The sequence below is a fragment of the Vombatus ursinus genome, unplaced genomic scaffold (genome assembly GCF_900497805.2).
Source record: "Vombatus ursinus unplaced genomic scaffold, bare-nosed wombat genome assembly UNPS02003292.1, whole genome shotgun sequence".
Taxonomy (NCBI): domain Eukaryota; kingdom Metazoa; phylum Chordata; class Mammalia; order Diprotodontia; family Vombatidae; genus Vombatus; species Vombatus ursinus.
Window position 1 is genome coordinate 3,463,675 of NW_020943070.1, and position 22,281 is coordinate 3,485,955.

The 22,281-nt window shown below is 51.6% G+C and overlaps 1 protein-coding gene across 13 annotated transcripts in view; it reads left to right on the forward strand.

Annotated features, from left to right (window-relative positions):
* The window catches only part of PLA2G6 (phospholipase A2 group VI), a 49,385-nt gene that overhangs the window by 8,306 nt on the left and 18,798 nt on the right, over window positions 1-22,281 (forward strand). For 2 of the 13 annotated variants that reach the window (XM_027871477.1, XM_027871498.1), the window contains 3 exons: window positions 4,286-4,539; window positions 17,384-17,599; window positions 18,623-18,806. In XM_027871477.1, the coding sequence (XP_027727278.1) occupies window positions 4,331-4,539; window positions 17,384-17,599; window positions 18,623-18,806 (609 nt within the window). In that variant the 5' untranslated portion in view covers window positions 4,286-4,330. Of the gene's footprint in view, window positions 1-1,292; window positions 1,396-1,991; window positions 2,119-2,503; window positions 2,601-3,347; window positions 3,555-4,119; window positions 4,540-17,383; window positions 17,600-18,622; window positions 18,807-22,281 lie in introns of those variants that run through there. The other 11 variants (XM_027871514.1, XM_027871439.1, XM_027871491.1 and 8 more) reach the window with 10 other exon arrangements.

A 22,281-nucleotide genomic window follows, 5' to 3' on the forward strand; every position in this document is an offset into this window, starting at 1 on the left:
GTGACATCCCCTGTTCTGAGGCCCTCCCAGCTGTGACATCCCCTGTTGTAAGGCCCTCCCAGCTGTGACATCCCCTATTCTAAGGCCCCTCCCAGCCCTGATATCCCCTGCTCTGAGGCCTTTCCCAGTTGTGACATTCCATGATCTAAAATCCCTCCCACTTCAGCCCTTCCCCAGCTCAGACATTCTAAGCTCTCAGGTTCCCCTCAGGTCAGATAATCTGTGATTCTATAAGACGCCTTCCTGGACTGTTGTGTTCAACTTTTAAAAGGGTAATCGGCCCACTAGAGCATGTCTGGAAGAGACTGGTCAGGAGGATGAAGGGAGCCAGGGCCTCCGAGGGCACCCACTGATGTTTCCGCTGGAGAAGGGAAGCCTTGTTGGGATGTGAGGGCTGTCCTCAGATGTGTGAGGGGCTTGGGCTTGTCCAGTCTTTCCAGGAGGCAGAAGGGAGGCCAGTGGGTAGAAGTCAGAGTGTGGCTGATTTTGACTCCATATAAAAACTGACTTCCTTAGCCATGGATTTATCCGAGGGACTAGGCCATCTAATGAGGCAGTATGCTCACCTGGGGGCATCAGGGGAGGTTTCCTAGGGACGGGGATGGGGGGGTCTGAGGTGATCCTTGAAGAAAGATGAAGGGACAAAAGGAAGGTTCTTCAAAGGAGGGAAGAGGAGGGGGCAAGTCCACTTTGGGCAGGGGATTGAAGTGATTGAGGATGTGGCGACAGGAGAGGGCAGGACAAGAGTCAGGGAGCAGGTGGTGGTCTGGGCTGGCTGGAGTGTAGACTGCAAGAGAAGGCTGGGCAGGTGGTGTGGAGCCATTGTGGAAGTCCTGGAATGCTGGGTCGAGTAGCCCTTTCCACTTTGTTACAAAAAGGTTTAAGGAGAAGGAGGAGGCTCTGTTACCTTCTCTACTGGTGGGGGAGCAACCTGGGGGCGGTGGTGGCCTCCGGCAAGCCTGGGGCCTCCCGTAGGTGCTCCGTGGATGATTGATTGCACCACCATGGAAGGGGTACAGACCCCCACCCCAGCCCAGAGCTCCAGCCGAGGCCTCTTTGGCTCAGCCCCACCCAAGCTCTGCCCCTTGTCTTCCTACTTGTCATCTGTGAACAGCTCCCTGATTCAGGGGCAGGGAATTGGCCTTAGTCACAGTGACGGGGTGGGATCTTCCCATGCGTCCGGCCTCACCTTTGGGAGCCCGCAGTTTGGACCCAAGAGTAGACTTTGTCGTCATCCCCACCACGTGCTCATGACCTTCGTGAAAAAGCCTTCACTACGTGCTTGTCTGCAGGCCGGGCAGCCCTGGTCCAAAGCTGACCAGACCAGCATGGATGTACCCCTAGAACGCAGCCAGTGAAGGGGCACAGGATAGAGACAGAGCAGGCTGTCACTAGGTAAGCTGAAGTCATTACGTTCCTTCCAGGCCAGAGGTCGGAAAAGTTCAAAATTGGGGGCAGTTATTATCATGACTGTGAGTCATAACTCCTCTAGAGTTTTGCTTTTTAAGCTTTCCACACCGCACCCTCACGAGGTAAGGTTATGGTTACCCCCGTTTTACAAATAAGGAAACTGAGGCCCAGAAATAGACAATGACTAGCTTGCAAGTGGTAGGTTCCTTGTGCACACACCTGGGGCAGCTAGGTGGCACAGTGGATAGAGCTCTGGCCTTGGAGTCAGGAGGACCTGAGTTCAAAGCCGGCCTCAGACCCTTGACACTCACTAGCCATGTGACCCCAGGCAAGTCACTTAACCCTGATTGCCTCACCAAAAAAAAAAAAAGAATTCTTGTACACACGCCCCCTCCTTCCTTTTGGGTCAGGGAAGGAGCAGTATCTTTGGAGGGAGATGACTTTCCCAATCCCTTCTGCCCTCAGGAGGCCGTGGCTCTGTGCCAGCCCTGGCTGGGGCCCAGATGTGGCCCTGCTGTTACCACTTCCCTCAGTGCACAGAGGTGTCATTGTTTGTCAGAGCAGAGGTGGCCTGGACCTGGCCTCTGGTTCACACTTCACCTGCAAACTTTCTGATGACGACAACCCCTTCAGCAGAAGCCACCTGCCCCTTCCCAGTGCTGCCGCCCAGAGAGCCCTAGCCAGGGTCTCGGTCATTGCAGACGCAGGGTGAGGTGAAGACAAGGCCCAGGGGAGGCACTCAACCTCTTTGGGGGGTGGGGTGGGAAGAACCAGCAGACACAATTTCCCTTTCCCTTTTCTTCTCAGTGGAGGCGGGCAGAGGTGGCCCAACTCCTCAGGGACCGTGCAGGAAGGGTGTCTGAAGTCACCTGCGCTAACCAGACAGCTCCTCCAGTGCTAGCATTTTCAAGGTGCATGGGACCATGCCTTAATTGTAGCATTATGGAAAGTGAGGTCCTGGGGAAGGAGGTTGCCCTAGGTCATGCAGCACACAGGCTGGTTGCAGAGCCAGGCCTGACTCACGTGCTTCCCCAACACTACCCCGCCTCCCGGTCCCCCTAATATAAGAATCAAAGCTGATAGGGCGAGCATGGGTCGTGGCTCGGCTGTCAGGCGACTTCCCCGTTCCGGCTGGGAAAAAACTGAGATTGGAGCTTGTCTGATTGGTGAGCCAAGACCCCCCAGATACGGTATGTAATAGCTTCAGAAGACAGAGAGGCAGATCATTGCATCCTAGGCTTGGCACCCCAGAGGAGACCTGAGAAGCGAGGTACCCGTTTTATGGATGAGAAAACTGAGGTCCAAGAGGCTGAAGGACTTTGCCAGGGTCACTCAGGCAGTAATGGAGCTGGCTGATGTTGGAGTGTGAGGTTCTGCCCTGTGTAGAGTAATGTCACTGAATAAACTTTGCCCTCCCTGCAGTATCCCCCACAGCTTACCAAACACTTGTAGGAATCTTGCAGTTTTGGGAGGGAGGAGAGGAGTTGATCCTTCCCACAGCTGTGCTTTTTCAACAGTAAAGGCTCCTTCCTGTGGCATTCTTTTCACTCTGTTCATTTAATCCTTCACCCCAGTGTTTGAGGGAGTCGACATAGGAGAGCCTGGGGCCTTTCAGCCTTGTCGGTCCCACAAGAAACCAAGCAGAGTGGCAGTATTTTTTTTAGAGTCATGAAATGTCAGAGCTAGAAAGAACTTTAGAGATGATCTCATCCATTTTCTAGATGAGGAAATGGAGGCTGAGAGAGGGCAGATAACCCAGCCACTCAGGCCCAGCCCCTCCCCGGTGCCTGCAGCCCAGAATTCCTTTGGAGGGGAGGATGCTTCACGGAAGGGGTCGGACTTTAGGAGGTGGCCTTGTCCTCGGCCTCGGTGGCTCTGTGTACAGTAGAGGCCCTCAGCCCCTGCTGGGGACAAGTGACGGGCAGGCCTTGAGCAGGGAAGGATGAGGCCAGCAGGATGGCACTTTGGAAGGCATTGGTCCTTGTCTTGTGAAGCCAGTAGGCAGAGTTCTAGAAGAGGGCAGGTAGACTTGGTTGGTAATGTGGTCAACGGAGATGGACCACTGGGCTGGGAGTCGGAGGACCTGGGCTCAGCCTGGTTCTTAACTAGCTGTGTGACCTTGGGCCAGTCACTGCCTTCTCCAGGTCTGTTTACTCATCTATAAAGTGGGAATTAAAATCAAATGGGGACAAGAATTCCTGCATGACTATCTGCAGTGTATATGTAGTGCTTTGTAAACCACAGAATACTAGCTGTATTCTGGCTAAAGGCCAGGGAGCAACTGTCTGCCTGCCCCTTGAGTGGCCTCACCCTCATGTTGTTGGAGCCCCTTTCCCCAGGAATTCATTTCCTTGTGGCTTTTAGTATATCCACAACAGAGGGTAGAGCCCACTTACTTATCCCTGTTGGAGAAACTTAGGCATAGGATGGGCAGTTGACTGGATTCCCTTCAGACAGTCTGTCAGTGACAGAGCCAGGAGTGGACTGCTGGAGTCCTGGGCTCCTCTGTCCCCAACCAGCCTCTGCCAACCTCCCTTTCAGTGAGAGCCCTCTCGGGGATCTTGCCAAAGCTCCTTTGCCAGCCTTCCTCTCAGTGGCATTTCTCTTTCCTCTCCTTCCTTTTCAGTGCCCTTTTGGGGGATCTTGCTGAGGCTTCTTGTGCCAACCTGTCTCTCACTGGTGTTTCTCTTTTCTCTCCCTCCTTTTCAGTGCCTTCTTGGGGACCTTGCTGAAGCTTTTGAGGACTCCGAGCCCCAAGTTGGTGGCAGAAGCCCTGGTGGGGAGGAAGAGGGACATCCGGGCAGAAGACCACAGCACTTGGTGAGGTGGGATGGGGGACCAAGCCCAGCTGACCACAGACCCCGTTTTCTTCCAGACGGAGGGAGAAGAAAGCAAGACCAACCCCCCCACCCCCGGGAAGATGCAGTTCTTCGGCCGCCTGGTCAGCACAATTAGCAATGTCACCAACTTGTTTTCCAACCCCTTTCGGGTGAAAGAAGTACCTGTAGCTGACTACAGAGCCTGTGTCCAGCTCAGGGAAGAAAGCCAGTTGATTTTGTTCAAGAACAGCACTCATCGTACCTGGGACTGCCTGCTAGTGAACCCCAGATCCCCGCAGAATGGATTCCGGTGGGTGGTAGGCCCTGGTGCTTCTTTTCCTTTATTCCTGATGGTGGTGGCCATAGGGGAGTGTGGTTGGTTTGGAGACTACCGCTCAGCTAAGAAACAGAGCTTGGAAAGTCTTACAGGGTCACAGATTTAGAACGAGAAAGGGACCATGTAGTGTAGCCTCCTCATTGTACAGTTGAGGAAACTGAGGCCCAGGGAGAAGAAATTACTTCCCCAAGGTCACACAGTGGTAGGACTAGGATTTGAAACCAGTCCTTTGAACTAAATCCATTGGTCTTTCCACTATACCACATTCCCATGTGCTGGGCCTGAGAGGCGGTATGAGCCATGGAGGGGAGAACAGTGTATTGGGCATCAAGATCCACTTTGGTTCCAATCTCAGTTCTTTCTAGCCTTCTGAGATACTGCAGTCCAAGCTCTCCTCTCCTCCGTGGTGGTGGCTGCTAAATCATGTGTGACTCAGGTGGTGGCTCTTCTGGCCTTGAATTCCTGTGGGTACTTGGGGGGTTATTCTCCCTTTTTTGGGCATCCCTGGTCTCATAATAGCGCTTTATCTTTTTTTCTGTTAACTCATTCTTCCAGCCTTACTTCCTGGGACTTCACGTTAGGGTCAGGCATCGCATACTTTTTGGCTGTTGCGTTCTTGTACGGTCTTGGCCTCTCTTGTCTGGGGTCAGGAGGCTGGGCCAGGGACTGCAGACTTTGTTAGGCCATGTGCAGCATACTAAAGGCTGTGGTCTGATAAATGTGCTCCTGAACGCTCCACTCTGAATCCAGGCCACCTGGCGTCAGACTTGCCCCTGCACTAAGCTCCAGGAAACAGTTGCTGGCCCCTGCCCCTGTCGGCAGGTGTGGACAGCTCTGCAGGTGCAGAGTGAGGCTTCTCCAAACTCTGGGCTGCAGACTGAGGTCATGATCGTGTGCTGGGGTCAGAGATAAAGCACTAGCCTTGTTTCCTACTTGTGTCTTGTGTCTGGGACCCGAGTCCCTGATCCCTTGTCTTCTGAATCCAGGGTCTAGAACCACGATCCCAGCCCATGCCTGTTTATGGACTCTGTCCCGGTCACTTGCCCATGGGTCCAGTGTGTGACCGTGGCCCAGGTCAGGCAGCTTGCTCACTCTTCCACATACACCGGATTCCATCTCTCACCTCCTTATCTTTGTGTAGGCTTTCCATTATGCCTGGAGTGCACTCCCTCCTCACCGCCCCATCATAGAATCCCTCCACGTCTTCCAAGCTCAACTCAGGGCCTCCTACCTGAGGCCTTTCCTTAGAGGACCTAGAGGACCGGGCCGTGAAGGTGGATGTCGGTTAGTCCTGTGACCTCAAGCTCAGATGGCATGTTCGCTCTATGTCGTAGACCAAATCTCTTTTGCTGCCACTGTGGTTGTCTTTGCAAAGACCTGTTTACCTGATGGCCTGTTACTCTGGCTGAACTAGGATTGAGTCTTGGGGTCTGGAGGCCTGTAAGCAGCCTGTTGCTCTCCCCTCCCTCATTCCCTTGTATTTACTGCGTGGACGTCTTATGATGCAATCAGTGTAAGCTCCTCAGGGGCAGGGAGGGTTTCATTTTTGCCCAGCATAGTGCCTGGTGTGTAGTAGACTTTTTGTGTGTGTGTGTGTGTGTGTGTGTGTGTGTGTGTGTGTGTAGTAGGCTCTTCATAAATGCTTGTGGATGGTTTGCTGGGTATTTGAGCCCCGTCATGACAAAGTGGATTGCACAGATGGCCGGCCTCAGAGTCAGTGAGACCTGGGTTTGAATAACCACCTCTGACATATGTGACTATCACTTAACTTCTTAATGTGCTGACAGCTTTCTGAGTTGCAGGCAGGTTGTGCACCTGTATCAGTGCAGGGCATTTCTCCCTACCCATGAAATCCCAGATCCAGATTGAAAAAGAAACATGCAGGGCCCTGTAACTAGCTTTGAGGTGGAGCTGCTAAGAGGAATGTAAGCCCCCTACCCCACCCTCTCCCCTCCCTCTCCTGGGGATGGGGGGGGGGGTGCCCAGCCTGTGGCACAGCTGTAAGCAGAAGGTTGTTTGAGGATGGACAATTAGGTGTTTGCAGGTACCCCAGTAATCACTGCTGAGAAACAGGAAACAGGATTTAGAGTTTTAATTTCCTGGGCAGCTGTGACAAAAGGCAGACCCCACAGGTCCTAGAATTCTCACTGTTTGATCGAGTCACGTCACTGGAACCGGGACTGCTTCCATTTCTTCAGGCTTTTAGGTCTGCAAAGCCCCCTTCTTGCCACAGCCCAGTTTACATATTGGGAGACTGAGGCTCAGATTGGGTGAAGCAGCTCTCCAGAGTCATTCGCCTGGCAAATGTCAGGCCTCTCCGGATTCCTAGTTCTCAGGGTTCTTTGTGATGCCGCGCTGCTTTCCTCCGTGTGACACTGCTCATTCCCGAATGGCTAACAGTAATGATAGCTCACAAATCTATGTGCTCTGCATCTGTGATCTCATCTGATCCTCCTGACAACCTGTGAGGCTGCTGCCTTCGTTATCACCATTTTACCATTGAGGAAACTGAGGGTCAGGGTAATGGAAAGACTGCTGGACTTAGAGAAGGGAGATGCCTGGACTCCAGCCCTTATTCTGGCGCTTACTATTGTGTGGCCATAAGCCAGACTTTTGGGGATACCATGCCTGCCCACTGCCTTATTGCTACAGAATCCTTGATGGTCTCCTCAGGTCTGTTCAGTGACAAGGGAATCCCTAATGGGGTTGAATGTGACACGTTTTAACAATTCCTTCTTTTAAAAATTTTACAATTTTTTTTTTTTGTTTCTACATTGCCACAATTTCTCCCAGGATCTCTTTCCCTCATCTTCTTACAGAGTGCCATCCCATATAACAAACTATATTTTTTAAAGAAAACTAAAGAAATCTAAGAGGAAAACAATCGGAAGGATCAATCAGTGTTTTCCCAAAAGTCTAACCATAGTAGCTGTGGATCACCTCCCGCCAGCTCTGTGGAGGAAGTTGTCGGGCCAGGGGAGGGAGTCTTTCTCATTTCCTTCTTTGGGCCAAGCTTGCGCTTTGTCATTTTGCAGCATTCGCTTTCAGTTTTTTGTGTGCGGTGGGTCTTTCTGTTTCTGTGGTTTTAGTCATTGTTTGTGTTATTTTCTTGGCTCCGCTGGCTTCACTCTGTATCAGTTCATATGAGTCTTACGGTGCTTTTCTCTGTAGTTAACATTTTCCTTTCCATTCACAAACCACAGTGTGTTGAGCCGCTTCCTAGACAGTTCTTTGCCATCACAAAAAGTGCTGCTAGAAATATTTTGATGTACGTGGGGGCTTCCAATTCCTTCTTTTTTTTTTTTTTTTAAAATGAGGCAGTCGGGGTTAAGTGACTTGCCCAAGGTCACACAGCTAGTACGTGTCAAGTGTTTGGTCTGAGGCTGGATTTGAACTCAGGTCATCCTGACTTCAGGGCCGTGCTCTATCCACTGTACCACCTAGCTGCCCCTCCAATTCCTTCTTTATCGAGGTATCATAAATCCACAGGCTCTTAGAGGTAGAAGGGATCTCCGAGGGTGTCAGGTCCAGCAGTTCTCAAACTTTTTGATCTCAGGACCCCTTTATATGCTTAAAAATTATTAAAGACCCCCCATCCCAAAGAGCTCTTCTTTATATGGGCTGTATCTGTTGATATTTACCACATTAGAAATAAAAGTGCCTTAGTGTTATCACGGAAAGAGTTTTGGCCTCGAGGACCCCAAAAAAGATGTCAGGGATCCCTCCTGCAGTGTCTTCCTCTGTCTGCCCCCTTCCTTGCTGAGGGGGATGTGGGCATAGAGTGGGCAAAGGTGTAAGACTGCAGAATACAGAGCATGGTGGGCAGTCCTCCAGATGAGGGGTCAGAAGGGCAACTTCTGGCCCTGCTTTGGCCACTGATTCTGTGTCCACGGCCCCTATCACGGAGCCCCTCGAAGGCTCAGTTCTCCCCCCTGCTCAGCCCGGGCTCCTCCCAGTGTGCCCTCAAACATGCCTCTGGCACCAGGGGCTGTCCCCTGCAAAGTGGTCACTGTGGGAGGCTCTGCATGCCCTTGCTCTGTACCTTGGAGTCTCAGAGCTGCAAAGGGGCACGCTGCCAGAGCATGGCTGAGGTGGCAGAGACTTGGACCCAAGGCCTCCTGACTCTCTTCAGTGGCATTGTAGTAGCTAGGGTGGATTTTCAGAACTAGTTAGAACTTGGTCGGCACCCAGTCTGTTAATTGGGTGAAAGATCATAGAGAAACACTCTCAGTGGGGCAGGGAGTCAGCAATCACAGGTGATCCCCTTTGGGGAATACTGGAGAGGAGTAGGAGGGTGAGGGGGTGTGGGAAAGTGTGTGAAAGTGTGACCGTGCAGTCCCTAGGCTTTCTTGTTCCTCCTGTGACTGTGTTTTGAAGGGCCGTCTCAAAGAGGACCTTGGGTAAATACTGGCAGCAAAGGTTGGCCCTCTGAGGGGGTGGCCTAGAGGGCCCCGCCATATTCCAAGGTCCTTCCCAGCTCCAACTTTCTTCAGTTCTGCCTTGACGGGGATAACACCCACAAACATTCACTAAATATTTGTTGAATGAATGACACATTTGTTAACCTAGCCTCATCATCACTTTATAGCCACATCTCAGATCTTGTCATCTGGTTTAGAGGAAGGCAGAGAGATGATTTTGTCCCTGCTCAGTTTTAATTTTTACCAGTAGATCATCCGGTCTAATGGAGGAGATGGCATGCCAACAGCCATGTTCAAACAAGATTTGGAGACAGGATAAATTGGAGAAAATCGGCCCTGGAATGCAGGGGGATGGGAACGGAGGAGAGGGGGAGGCGAGGAGGAGGAGCATTCTGAGCCTGGGGGACAGCCAGGAAAAGGGTCTGGAGCTGGGAAATGGAGGCTTGTGTATGAGGAGCAAGGAAACTCGTGTCACTGGATCGTAGGGCACCGCGAGTGAATGAGGTGTGAGGAGACTGGGGAGGGAGGAGGGGACGAAGGGCTTTGGAAGCCAAACAGAGCATTTTGTCTTTGATCGTGGGGGCGATTGGGAGCCAGTGGGCTTTAGTGAGGAGGGGCTGATGTGGCTGGACCTGTGTTTTAGGGAAGTCACTTTGGCGGCCCAGTGGACGATGGGCTGGAGTGGGGGGAGACTTGAGAAAGACTGACTTGTGACACACTTTAAAAGTTTGCAGATTTATAAAAACAAAACAAAATGAGGAGAAATCACTAATATGGTGACTGACCAAGGTCCTGGCAGGCTAGAACGTTGGTCTGAATTGAGTCAGGGGTGAATATAAAGCCGTGGGCTTGGGTTCCAACAGTCAGTCACAAGCACGGGTTGGGGGAGATGTGAACACACAACAGTTCATGCCCAGAGATCTGGAGGGGGTTGTCGAGTGGACAGCAGCAAGGAACTTTTGCCATCTCCTGAATGGCTGCCCAGCCTCCAGGCTCTTGCCTCCCCCCAGGTGCTGGACTGCTGCTCCCATGCCCGGGTCTAAGCTTGCCCCACCCTGGTGCTGCTCTGGCCATCTCCTGCGAGATACCAGCCAGCCTGGCCATGGCGGCCTTCTCCAGGCAGAGGCCCCGCTGCTCCCACACACATGCTCTGTATGCCAACCGGACTGGACTGCCCACTGCCCTCAGGCCTGGAATGCCGTCCCTCCTCCCTTCTGCCTTTTGGAACTCCCAGCTCAAGAGCCACCGCCTCTATGGAGCTTTTCTAGCCACTCGATATTGATTTTGTATTTATCCTGTATTTACCTGCCTGTGAGCACGTGGGATCCCCTGGTAGAACAGAATCCTCCTTAGGGCAGGGCCTACCTTATTGTATTGTCTTCCCAGCACCTAGAACAGGAATGGGGAACCTGCAGCCTGGAGGCCCTGACCTAGAATGTTGTGTTCAGGGAACACTAAGGAAGCCAGTTTGGATGTCATGAAAAGTTTCTGACACATAGTAGGTGCTTATCAATGAATACTTATTGATTGATTGTGACGTGGCAGGCCAAACCCATGGGATTTAGACTGCTGAGCAGCCAGAGAGCAGAAGGTGACAGTCCTTCCGGCTTGTGCCCTGATCAGGCCACAGCTGGGCATCCTGCTAACTTCGGAGCACCATGTTTGAGGAAGAATATTGCCAGATTGGACCATATCTGAAGGAGGGTTGTTCAGGGAATATGAAAACATTCCGTACGTGGCTCAGATGAAGGAGCTGGGAAAGTTTGATATTAGGAAAAGAAGATGGGGGCACGTGAGAGGAGACTTCAGATATTTGGAGGGCCATCCCATTGTGGAAGGATCGGTGTGGTTTTTCTTTTCTTAATCTTAGGAAATGTTAGGGGTTGGACATGCGGTGAGGCCTCTTTCCCCTCCATGTAAAGGAAAGTTTCCTAATGATTAGAATGACCCAGAATGATCTGTTCTAATGGCTTTCTGTTGCAGTGGTCTCTTCTCTGTCCTCATCTTTCTTGACCTCTCTACACCTCTGGACACTGTCGATCCCCTTCTGCCCTTCCTGGGTTTATGTGACCCTGTCCTGGTTCTCTTCCTCCCTGTCAATACCCATCCTTCTGAATCTCCTTTGCCCATCATCACCTTCCATGCCCAGCCCCCGTGGGTGGGTGTCGCTAGCGCTCTGTCCTTTTTCCTCTCCCTCTGGTCTCGTGGTGATCCAACCAGTTTGTGTGGGTTCAGCTATGCAACTGACTCTCAAACTAGCTATTTCCCCCTCCTGAGCCTTCCTTCCAGAGCACCAGTCCCTCATCTCCACTTGCCTGGCATCTGCACATAAACGTCTCGTAGGCTTCTCAGACTGGAGCCCAGCCCTCCTCCCAACTTGCTGTTGGGTCAGACGCACCAGCGTTCTTGAACTGACGCGCCCTCTTTACTTCCACCCAAGACCCGTGTCCAGTCAGTTGCCCTAGCCTATCTCTCTTCTTCCCCCCACTCCACCTGAGCCTCCGTAGGCCAAGGCTATGGCAGGAGACTCTTAATTGGTCTCCCCAAATAATCTGGTCTCTCCTCCTCACACTTGCCAAGTTGAAATTCCTTTGTTTGTATTTTATTTCTTTATTGAGACACTTTATGATCTCTTCTTCCCTCGCTCCCAATCCCATAGTTTTTAAAATGTCAGATTCGTCTTCCTGAAGCTCGGATCTGCCCAGGTCACTCCTCTACCTAGGAAGCTTTAGGGACTCCCCATTGCCTTCAGGAGCGAACACAAACTCATCTGTTTGGTGTTTAAAGCCCTTCATGATCTGGCTGCCCAGGCCATCTGCACCCATCACTGCCTGCCAGGAGCTGCTGTCCGCGCTGGCTGGGAGTTGATCAGGACTCTTTAGGGGTGACCTGCCACCAGTGCAGGCAGGCCGGACCTGTCTGGTGGAGGACCAGCTCACGGAGCTCCTGTTCTGTTCTGTAGGCAGTGCGGTTCAGGACTGAGAAGTGACGGATCTTGGACCTCTGGAGCTGCTGCTATTAGCCTTGGGCCTATTTTAAATGTGAATTATGGGGATGTGGGGGGGTGGGGGTGGGAAGGGATAAGCCTTCCCCATTATAGCTTTGGTATTTTCTCTTAGGTTGAGGGTGGAGACAAATGAGGACAGAATTGATGTGAGCTGGGTGGGGCTGCACTCCCCAACCTGGGCTTGGAATATGACAGCAGATGGCCGAGGAACCTTGGTTCTTGCAGCCTGGGCCATGGGCTGGGGCTGTTTGCATTAGGATAACACCAGTATTTGTGTTCCTGACATAAATTAATAATTAACTTCCAATATTTGATAAGAGCAGACAGTACCTCACTGACATCTCATCGAAATATAGTTTAATGCCACTGATCGTTTTTAAGCACCTTTGTGGGGTGTGGGGCACTGTGCCAGGCAGAGTTTAGGGAAGAAAGAGCCCTGTCCTCAAGGATCTTCCAGTCTGGACTCAGAACTCAGAACACACCAACCTCAGACCCTTCTTAGCTGTGTGACCCTGGGCAAGTCACTTAACCCTGTTTGCCTCAGTTTCCTCATCTGGAAAATGAGCTGGAGAAGGAAATGGAAAACTCCTTCAGTGTCTTTGCCAAGAAAAAGGGGTCATGGATATGACTGAAAAAATGACTGAACTGAACCCTGTGTCAGGCCCTAGAGACGCAAAGACAAAGCAGAAAGAATGCCTGTCCTCAAGGAGCCTTCCTTCTGTTGAGGAGATAGCATGTACACATGCAATCAGTCATGTGCACAATCCATCTGGGTTGCACAGAAAAACACATTAGTCATTGGAAGCAGCAGCAGCAGCATTCTTCCCAGGATCACCAAGGAAGACGTTGGAAGATGGTTAAGGCCAAAGACTGGACCCTGTGGCCCAACGACCTTTTTTTGTTGCCCAGTGGGCAGAGTCAGAGACCGATGGATTAGGCCATCATAGCACTCCAGAGGCGCACCAGGCTGCCGCCATCCCATGCCCCACCACACACCGGCAAGCACAGAGGAATCCCTCCCCAGGCCATCCACTTCCCCGTTTCCTTCCCGATCACCAGTGGGGTTGAAGTGTATCCAGGCATTTTCATGTAGAAGCCTCCCTCCAGGTCTCCGGGGAAGGGCTCTCACCCCTAGCACACCTTATGTGCTTCTTGCATCCTGGCTGTACATTACTTCTGTTTGCTTTTGTCCATGTTTTATCCTCATTCTAGACTCTTACTGGAAAGAGCCAGAACGTGGAGTGCAGAGAGCCATCTTTACATCTCTGTTCTGATGTCCTAATACCACCGTGATTCTGGGCCATTCCCTTAGCCGCGCTAAGTCGCTGTCCACATCCGTAAGATGGAGATGATAATCCGGAAACCCCTTGGTATGACGCAGGCATTGATTCAGTGGGAGTTGAAATGTGACTCTGATTCTTGGGAAAGAATATATCAAACATGTTATTAAAGGGGTGGCTCATGAAGGAAGTGGTGATCACTCACAGAGAGCCGCCACGACTTGGTCAGGAATTGGTCACACCAGATGAGCCTCATGGCCTTTTCTGACAGGTCGCGGGGACCGTGGTTGCCATGTGTCTGTGTCTGAAGAGTGGGAAGACCACCTCCCCTGAGCTGGGTGCACCATGGAGCACCAGGCCTGAAGTCAGGAAGACCTGAGTTCAAATCCAGTCTCAGGCACTTACTAGCTGTATGACCCTGTGCAAATTGCTTACCTCTGTCTGCCTCAGTTTCCTCATCAGTAAAATGGGAGTAAAAATAGCATCTACCTTGCAAGGTTGTTCTGAGGATAAAATGAGATATTTGTAAAGCACTCAGCACAGAGCCTGGCAAATAGTAAATGCTCTATAAATGGATTATTATTATTATTATTATTATTATTTTTACTATTAAGTCTATTTGGGGTACTCCATTTTAAGAGGCCCACTAACAAATGAGGAGGGGTCTTTCATAGGAGCTTTCCTGGGACAGACATTAGAGTGAGAAACAGCAGGGGAGAGTAGCCAGGGCCTTGTCATTTCTTGTAACACCTCCTGGCTGTCAGGGCTGGGTAAGCCCCTTCCTATCTCAGAACTCTAGGCAACTCTCTGAGACTTCAGGTTGCCAAGAAGGGGCTGGCTACCTGCGCCGACAGAGGGAGTTTTTCTCCTGAGGGTGCCCCGTAGCCGTGAAACCCCAGGTCCAGTCCCCATGTCCTGCTTCAGAGTGAGCTCTCTCTTGGGGCAACAGCCTCCATTTGGCTTATATGTGGCAGTCCCCAGTTTACAGACAGGGTGTCCTGTGAGTTCATATTGAAAAGATAGGGAAGTCTCAGCTGAGCGCAGGGCCAAAAGATCCAGTGCCTTGGTTTAGGGCTGACCTGCTGGTCCACGTCAGTGGTCGTTGTTGGGAAAGAATAGATTCTCCTGGTTAGGTTTCCAGGCTAGTCCATCCATCTCAGAAGGCCTCTGAAGTATGGTGCCATTCCACCTGCCCCAACCACCTTTTGAAACGTTTCCGTGAGCAAACGACATCGTGTTCCCAGAGATCTCAGGCACCCACCTTGTCCCCAGATCAGAGATGGACTGCAGACTTCCGTAGCCCCAGGCCCAGGCTCTGAGGGCCATTGGGAGCGCAGAAGGTCCTGGCTGTCCCAGGTTATCTCTCCATTTGAGAAGGTATCTCCAGAGACCAAGCTCAGTCTCCCAGGTGTTTGAATTGGGGAACACACAGAAACTGTGAAATGGGGACCCGCGATTAGCCTGTGTCCATTTGTAGGTCAAGAGATCTCCCCTGTTCACCTTGTGGTCAGCTCAAACCCCAGATCTTTTCCACCTTTTCTTCCCTCGTTTGCATGCTGGATGTTCTGAGAGTTCCTGGTGTTATAGACTGGTGAAGGCAATGCCGCAGGACTCTGGACTCAGGAGAGCTGGCCAGACAGACAAGTCTGTTCCTCTAGCTCACATCCACCACCAGTGGAAAACAAGGCGGGAAAGGAAAGTAGGAATGAGGAAATGGACTCCAAAGGCCCTCCATCAGCCTGTCTTGGCCAGTATTCCAAAATCTCTGATTTTGAAGGGGCAGTCTCCTCTCCAGTGCAGGCCAGTGGGAAGTCCCCTGTACCTTCATGGACGGTGTTCCTGATAGCTGTGGCTGCCTGGTGATGACTTAGCTCAGTCAGTCCTTAGAGAATGACCCACAGGGCTTTGCTGGGTCCATACAGCCAGAAGGACCTGCCAGAGGTTTTACTCCAGGACCCAGTCACTTCCATGTTGTTACATTGAGGCCTAGGAGGAATTCGAGATGAAGTAAGTGCTGTCTCTCCTTAGTTTTGGCCTTTCCTGCCTTTCCCCCATGCCACCAGAAGGAAGGAAGAACCCTCCAGGGAGCAGAAGAGTTAGCCATGAGCATTTATTAAGCACCTACTACATACCGTGCGCTACACAAAGTGTGGTGTGTAGGGGATACAAACAAGAAAAAGACAGCCTGCTCGCAGGTAGCTTACAGTCTAATGGAAGGATACCACACAAAAGGAAGCTAAAAAAGGCAGAAGGTGCCCAGCCCAGGGAGGGCCTGTCCAGCCCAAAGAGTACAGCTGGCTGGAAATAGAGAGCACTTAGTTGGGCATCATGGCTCACCAGCCTAGCAGGGGACCTCAGGAAGGGCAAACCCACAAATGGAGAAAGTGGGGGAAGATGCGCCTGCTCATTTTACACTGAAATGAAGGATGGTTTAAAATAGAGTCGCTCATGCCAGGAGAGGAGGGACGCAGGGCCCTTCCTGGCCTCTGCGCTTCCTCATTGACCGTCACCAACAGCTTCCGCCTATGTTCCCTGCCTCAGTCGTACAGGGATGTTTACTATAGGGATGCTATTCCTCTGCTCCTTTTGAATGAGGGTTAGGGTTAGTATCGAGTACATGAGGCTTTCCTGAGCCGCCTTCTGATTGTGCATCCTGCCGTTTGCTGTGTCCTGAGCTGGTCTCCCTGGAAGGGGCCAGACAGGGCATCCTTAGCATTTGGTGGAGGGATGAGGTGGGAAGTAGAACCAAGTTTGAGTGAGCATCCCCAAGCCTCTGGGGAAATGGGGCTTTGGTGATTATAGTGCAATTCCTGGTTGCTGTAGTGAATGCTGAGATGGAGAGGAACAGGGTTTGTAGGAATTTATTGAGGAATTCTGCCTTCTTTAATCTCATCAAAAGTAAAGTTGTTTTCATTGCTTTTTATGGTTCGTGAGGCTCTCATCGCATTCCAACCCCAAACCTGAACCACTGGATTGGCCCAAGCTATGCCTGGCCCAGAATGGCACCCCACCAAGTCTCGGTCGTGTTTGTGAAGTCCGCCGTGTCTCCTTGCATGGGATTTGTAACATTCTCTCTGTGTACTGACCACACGTGGCACGTTTGTATGTCGATGTCTGAGGCCAGGCTTCCATCTTGGATATGTCTCCTTTGAATCCTCAGTCCTTCTTTCTGCTGGATTTCCTCTACCGTACCAAGCTTATCAGATCTCCATGGGGAGTTTTTGCCCTCTCCCTGCTTCTTTCATCGAAGGCCCCCTTAATGGACTCCTGAGAGTGCAGGCCAACACGTCTGTCCTGGTCCTTGTCCTTGTTGGTGGTTCTTTGTCCCTTGTCTTCAGGCCGCAATTCAGAAACACAAAGCCCTCCAGCAGACGCCGTCTTCTCCGCTAACTTGTTACTTTCCAAATCAGTGTTTTCCTTTCTTCCTTCCTTCCTGGAGCTGGCCGTGGAGAGACCACCGGGGCCACTGTAATGCTGTGGTGTTGGGGCTCGGGCCTGGGGGCCTCCTTGTCCTCAGTGATGCTCCTTTGGTCCTTCTTGGTGCTATCATTGGTTCCCACCCAGATCATTCCGAGTGGGCAGTGGGAGGCTTTCCTGGGAATGAGCACCCAGCCTGCGGTTTCATTAGAAGAGGAGCATCCCTCTACAATGCAGGCTAGCACCTTCTCTGCACTTCATAGTCTCGCTGTTGCCAGGGACAGCTAGGCCAGGGTCACAGAGCCAGGACAGGTCAGAACCCAGGTCCACAGGCTCCAACTCTTTTATCCCCTTCTACCAAGTCGTCTCATATATGGTCAGGAGTCCACTGGGCTTAATCTGTGCAGCAGCTGGAAACACAGGGCGCGGAATGGAGCCCTGCCATGTCAGGATATCTCACCTGCTTTCCCTTGCTCTAATGTCCCTTTCCTGGAGGGTTGGCCCTTGTCCAGACCAAGCTTTCGGGAATCCGAGGAGGGCATGGAGATGGCCTGGTCAGATGGGCAGGGGAGGGGTGGCTTGGGGGCACTCCTCAGTGACGCAGGAGAGAGCAGACTCCACGGAGTGACAGAAGCGGTGGAGTGGCAGGGCCCAGGCTTCTTCACCATCCTTTCTCTGTCCCCGTCCCCCAGGCTCTTCCAGCTGGGCACAGAGGCCGATGCCGTGGTGAACTTCCAGCAGTTTTTATCCGTGCTGCCGCCCTTTTACGAGAGCTCGGCCCGGGTGCTGCAAGTCGACATCCTGCAGCAGCTGATCGACTGCGTCCGAAGTCACCCCAGCTGGTCCACGGCCCACGTGGCGGTGGAGCTGGGGATCCGAGAGTGCTTTCGTCATGCCCGGGTCATCGGGTGAGGAGATGGGCAGGGAGCCAGAGGGCCTGGGGGGAGGGGCCGCTGTGTGAGAACCATCTGGAAACTCACTTCCCACTCCACTTTCTCCAGTCACCCTATGGAGCTGAGGGAAGGAAGGCAGGTGATTAGCAAGCCCAAATGAACATTCCCAAAGAAATCCTAATCCCCTGCTTGACCAAGGTGGTGGATCAGCTTAGCCAGATCTGGGTTGTCCCTCCAAACCAGAACTCCAAACAAACACCACTGATTGTTTAGCCTCAGATTGGGATGGGGGCAGTGGGGAGCCCCCAGTGGGCAGAAAGGAGCGGGTGACATCATGATGACCATCTTCTGCACTGGGAAGGCTGTCCTGAGGAGGAGGGCTGGACATTGTCTTGCTTGGCCCTAGAGGGGAGAACCAGGAACAGCGGAAGAGGGAAGTACAGAGAGTCTGATTTCATCTCAACCCAAGAAAACCTTTCCTCCCACTTAGAGGGGGCCGAAAATAGCCTGGAGTACCTTGGGAGGAAGGAAGGAAGAGAGGGAGGGAAGAAGGAAGGAAAGGAAGGGAGAGAGGGAAAGAAGGAAGGGAGGGAGGGAGGGAGGGAGGAAGACTCTTCGGTGGTGGAGCTTTAAGGTTCACAAAGTGTTCTGCCCGCACACAGGAGCTCTCCAGCCAAATCCCTGAGGACTGTTTGGTGGGGGTATTGTAGAGAGGATTTGGGGTGGCAGGGTGGGGTTGGGGAGGCAAGGCCTAGATGCCTTCTGGGGCCCTCTCCAACTCAGAGTCAGTGCTTCTGTGAACTGAGAGTGAGAAGTTTTTTTTAAAAAACAAATTGCTCTAAACTTAGGCTTAAAAAAATCTGTAAAGTCTTTGGAATTGAAGCTTTGTGTTTTTCTAAGACAGTTGACCCAGAGCCTTTAAAAAGCCCCCCGATTGACCTCTGGTCAGCAGGTACTTCATTAGGCTTGAGATTGTCTCGTCTCTGCCCGTCCCTTGCATCGCCCCTACTCACGCCCCTTCCCTGGGCTCTTCTGCAGCTGCGCCAACAGCATAGAGAACGAGGAGGGGTGCACCCCTTTGCACCTGGCCTGCCGGAAGGGCGATGGGGAGAGCTTGGTGGAGTTAGTCCAATATTGCCACGCCCACATGGACGTCACGGACAACAACGGAGAGACCGTCTTCCATTATGCCGTGCAAGGGGACAATCCGCAGGTGCTTCAGGTGAGGAGGGCGGAGGCTTCCCGGGGCGCTGGTGCTGGGCTCACCTCCTTGGTTCTTCTCCGCACTTTGCTGGCTCCATGCTGGCCCTCAGGCCTTGCCATTCTCAGCCCTGTGCCTCATTCTTGGGGTACCCAGATCAGTTTGTGACCCCTAACCCTCTTGCTAGAGAGCTCTTACTGCTTCTAAAACCACTCATCTGTACCAGCCCTGAGAAGGAATGTGAAGGTTCTGATCTTAACCAGTCTGGGATGGGACGTGGGCCCTTGCTTATCTCCTATCAGTGTTTGGGGGAAGGTTGTAAAGAATGCCTGTCTCTTTCATTGTATTCCCTTGGGACCTTCTGGAAGGAAAGGGGACCTGGGGACAAAGTAGGGCCTGATAGATTGAGGGCAGTTACTTGTAAGCCGGCCTCAAACCTCACATTACAGCCAAAAGGAGCTTCCAGATCCAGCCCTGGACAATGAGGGGTCAGTTTCTGAGAAGGCAAATGAGGAAGAGCTGCTGGTCTGCAGGGGAGGAGGGGACACTTTCAGAGGGTGCTGCCCACATCAGTAAAGTCACAGGGGGTCTGTATATACACACATGTGGATGTAGAAGGAACACGTGTGTATAAGAAAAATCAGGCTTGTGGACTCCTAGACCTGGAAGGATATTCAAGATATCATCTTATCGATCCCCTTGCTACCAGGGCAGAGTGAAGCCAATGAGTGCCTGACAGATAGGGGGCTACAGATCTCCAGGGAAGCAAATTCCCTTCTCACTGCAGTCTGCTCAGTTCACTGAGTATTACTGAACCCCCGTGAGTGCTGAGGCTGTAGCATCTTGCCAATGAAGACAGGTTCACAAGTAGTGGAGTCAGTGGCCCACGTAAGGGATGTAGGCTTAGAAAAGAAAGCGGGCTGGTCATTTTGCAAGAGAGAGGAGTCACGGGACCGGCGCTCAGGTGGTCCAGTGCTACCAATGTCACGGTCGAAGTCCTAGGCCTTCGATGTGTTGGGCGGATCCATTATGGAGGATCCATGAGTGGGCATAGGCAAAAATCATCCAGGATAGAGGGTGTGAACCAAGGGGAGAAGGGGAAGAATCCTTGGAAGGATTCGCAGCCTGTAGCCACCCGAGGTGGGCAAACAGGGTGGCGAAGGGTCTGAAGCCACGTCACATGAAGGACTTCTAAATGAAGTAGGCATGTTTAGCGTAGAGACTTCTTGGAGGCGTTTGGATAAAGAACTTTGCAAACTTTAATGAGCTACATCAGCGTCAGTAATGTTCTTACTGTTGGAGAATCTTAGAGCAAGGAGGGGAGAAACCACTGTGACTGAGGCAGCGTCGTCCACTTTGCGACGGCTTCTGTTTTATCTATCTTATAAAGAATCGAAGCACGCTCCCGTTCGACTTTGACTCCATTTCTGTCCTCTGGGGCCAAGCAGGGAAGAAACCCAGCCAACCCCCTGGAGAGCCCTTTCAAAACTGACCCCAATCTACTGAAGATGCTCTTTATTCACAGCCATTCACCTAAACACCCCGTCCTGTCGTGTAGCCCACCTCTCTCTATGAAACTTATCAAACGTTTTGCCAGAATTTGGGTAAACTCTGTGTCTGTTGAGTTGCCCTGATCAACCAGTCTGCTCACTCATTCATCAAGGGAAGGCCTGTTCTTGATGGAGTCCCGCGGGCCCTTTGGTGTCACTGCTTCCCTTTCTAGCTGTTCACCCACCGTCCCTTTAATTAATAATTACATTATAGCATTTTGCCAGGAATAGAAATCACTGGCCTATGGTTTATGGACTCTACTCTGCTCCTTTGTTTTGGTAATCAGGACAGCATCCAGCCAGCCAGCCAGCCATCATTCCATTCATCCATTCATCTGTCCATCCGTCCATCCATCCATCCGTCTGTCCATCCATCCATCCGTCCATCCGTCCATCCATCTGTTGTTCTCCAGTTCTTTTTCTCCCTTCAAGGATCACTGATGGCATCTTAATTCTTTTAGTCTTAAGAAAGTGATCATTCCCTTGGGCCAGGACACCTGCACTTGTCCAGGGGAACTTGGTAATCTTTTATCACTGTCTTCTTTATCTTGGATGTTTGTTCTGCCCTCTGCAGTCCAAAGATCATTCTCCCTGGAAAAGAAAGCAAACAAAGACCCGAGCAGCTTTGCCTTCTCTTCCCAAGCCCATCCCAAAGGGAAGCAAATGCTTCTACCCCTTTGTCAAGTCTTTGCTTTTCTCTAGGATGGCTTCAGCCAACCTTTTTGTGGACCTCGCTTCCCTGCTGGCCTCGGCTCATTCAGAGCGTTAGCCCTCCCAACGCTGATCTGATGATCGGACGTTGTCATGCCGCTGTGGTCGTCCTCCATTACCCACTTTTGCTTCCATCTCCTGACTTTTTAAAGTCTCAGGTGGTCGGTGGGATTCTTGTGTGTCCACATCCGTCTCTTTGGACAGGTCCCCTTGTTCTTTCTCATCAGAATTGTTTTCTGGTGTGTCCAGCAATTGATTCTTGAAAGCTTTTCGCTCCCTTCTCGTCTTGGGGTAACTTCTCCTGTAGGATTTTCATCCTCTCCTACTTCTCCTTCCTCTGAATCCTTTGAAATCTTCCTCCCCTCTGTCCCCAACTCCCAAACGGAGAACTTACTTTTCCCTGAGGTTTCCATCATTTCCATGCCCAGCAGCCCATTCCTCCCTGATGATAAGAATCAGATTTAGATGAGAATGTCTTCTTGTTGGTTCTTCTGCCTTCCAAAGGATGAAATTATCATGAAGGCAAGTCAAGATTCCCAGAAACGACCTAGATAATGGAAATTTCCCATTGCTCCTACACTCTCCAGCTTCTGTGCCAAGTTTATGCTCGCTCTGCTGGATCCTCATCAATGACCTCCTCCTGTCCAGGCGGTCTCTAGTCTATGTCAGTGACACTGTTCCCCACCGTGTTCGCCACCTACCCACCCTTCCTGGCTTTGCTTCTTAGTACACAGTGTGAGCCTCTGTGCTGCTTGAGTTGGAGTCTCTTAGTCATTGTCCTGAAGGGGGTGAGGAATTCATAAATGCCCACATTTACTTAGGACTTTCTCATTTGTGGAGCGTATTATTCCCCCTTCCCCTCCTCCCACCAACACACACACACACACACACACACTCACACACTCACAAAGACACACACACATACACACACATACATACACACACAGACACGCGTAGACACTCACACATACACACTCATATACACTTGCGCACATACACACATATGCACACTCACACACAGACACTCACATACCCATACACACACTCGTACCCATACAAACACACTCACACACACTCACATGCATACACACACACAGATTCTCATACACTCACATAGATACATACACACTCACACTCTTGCACACACACTCACATACATAGACATACACTCATGTACCCACACACACGTACATACACACTCATATACACTTGTGTACATACCCACACTTACATAT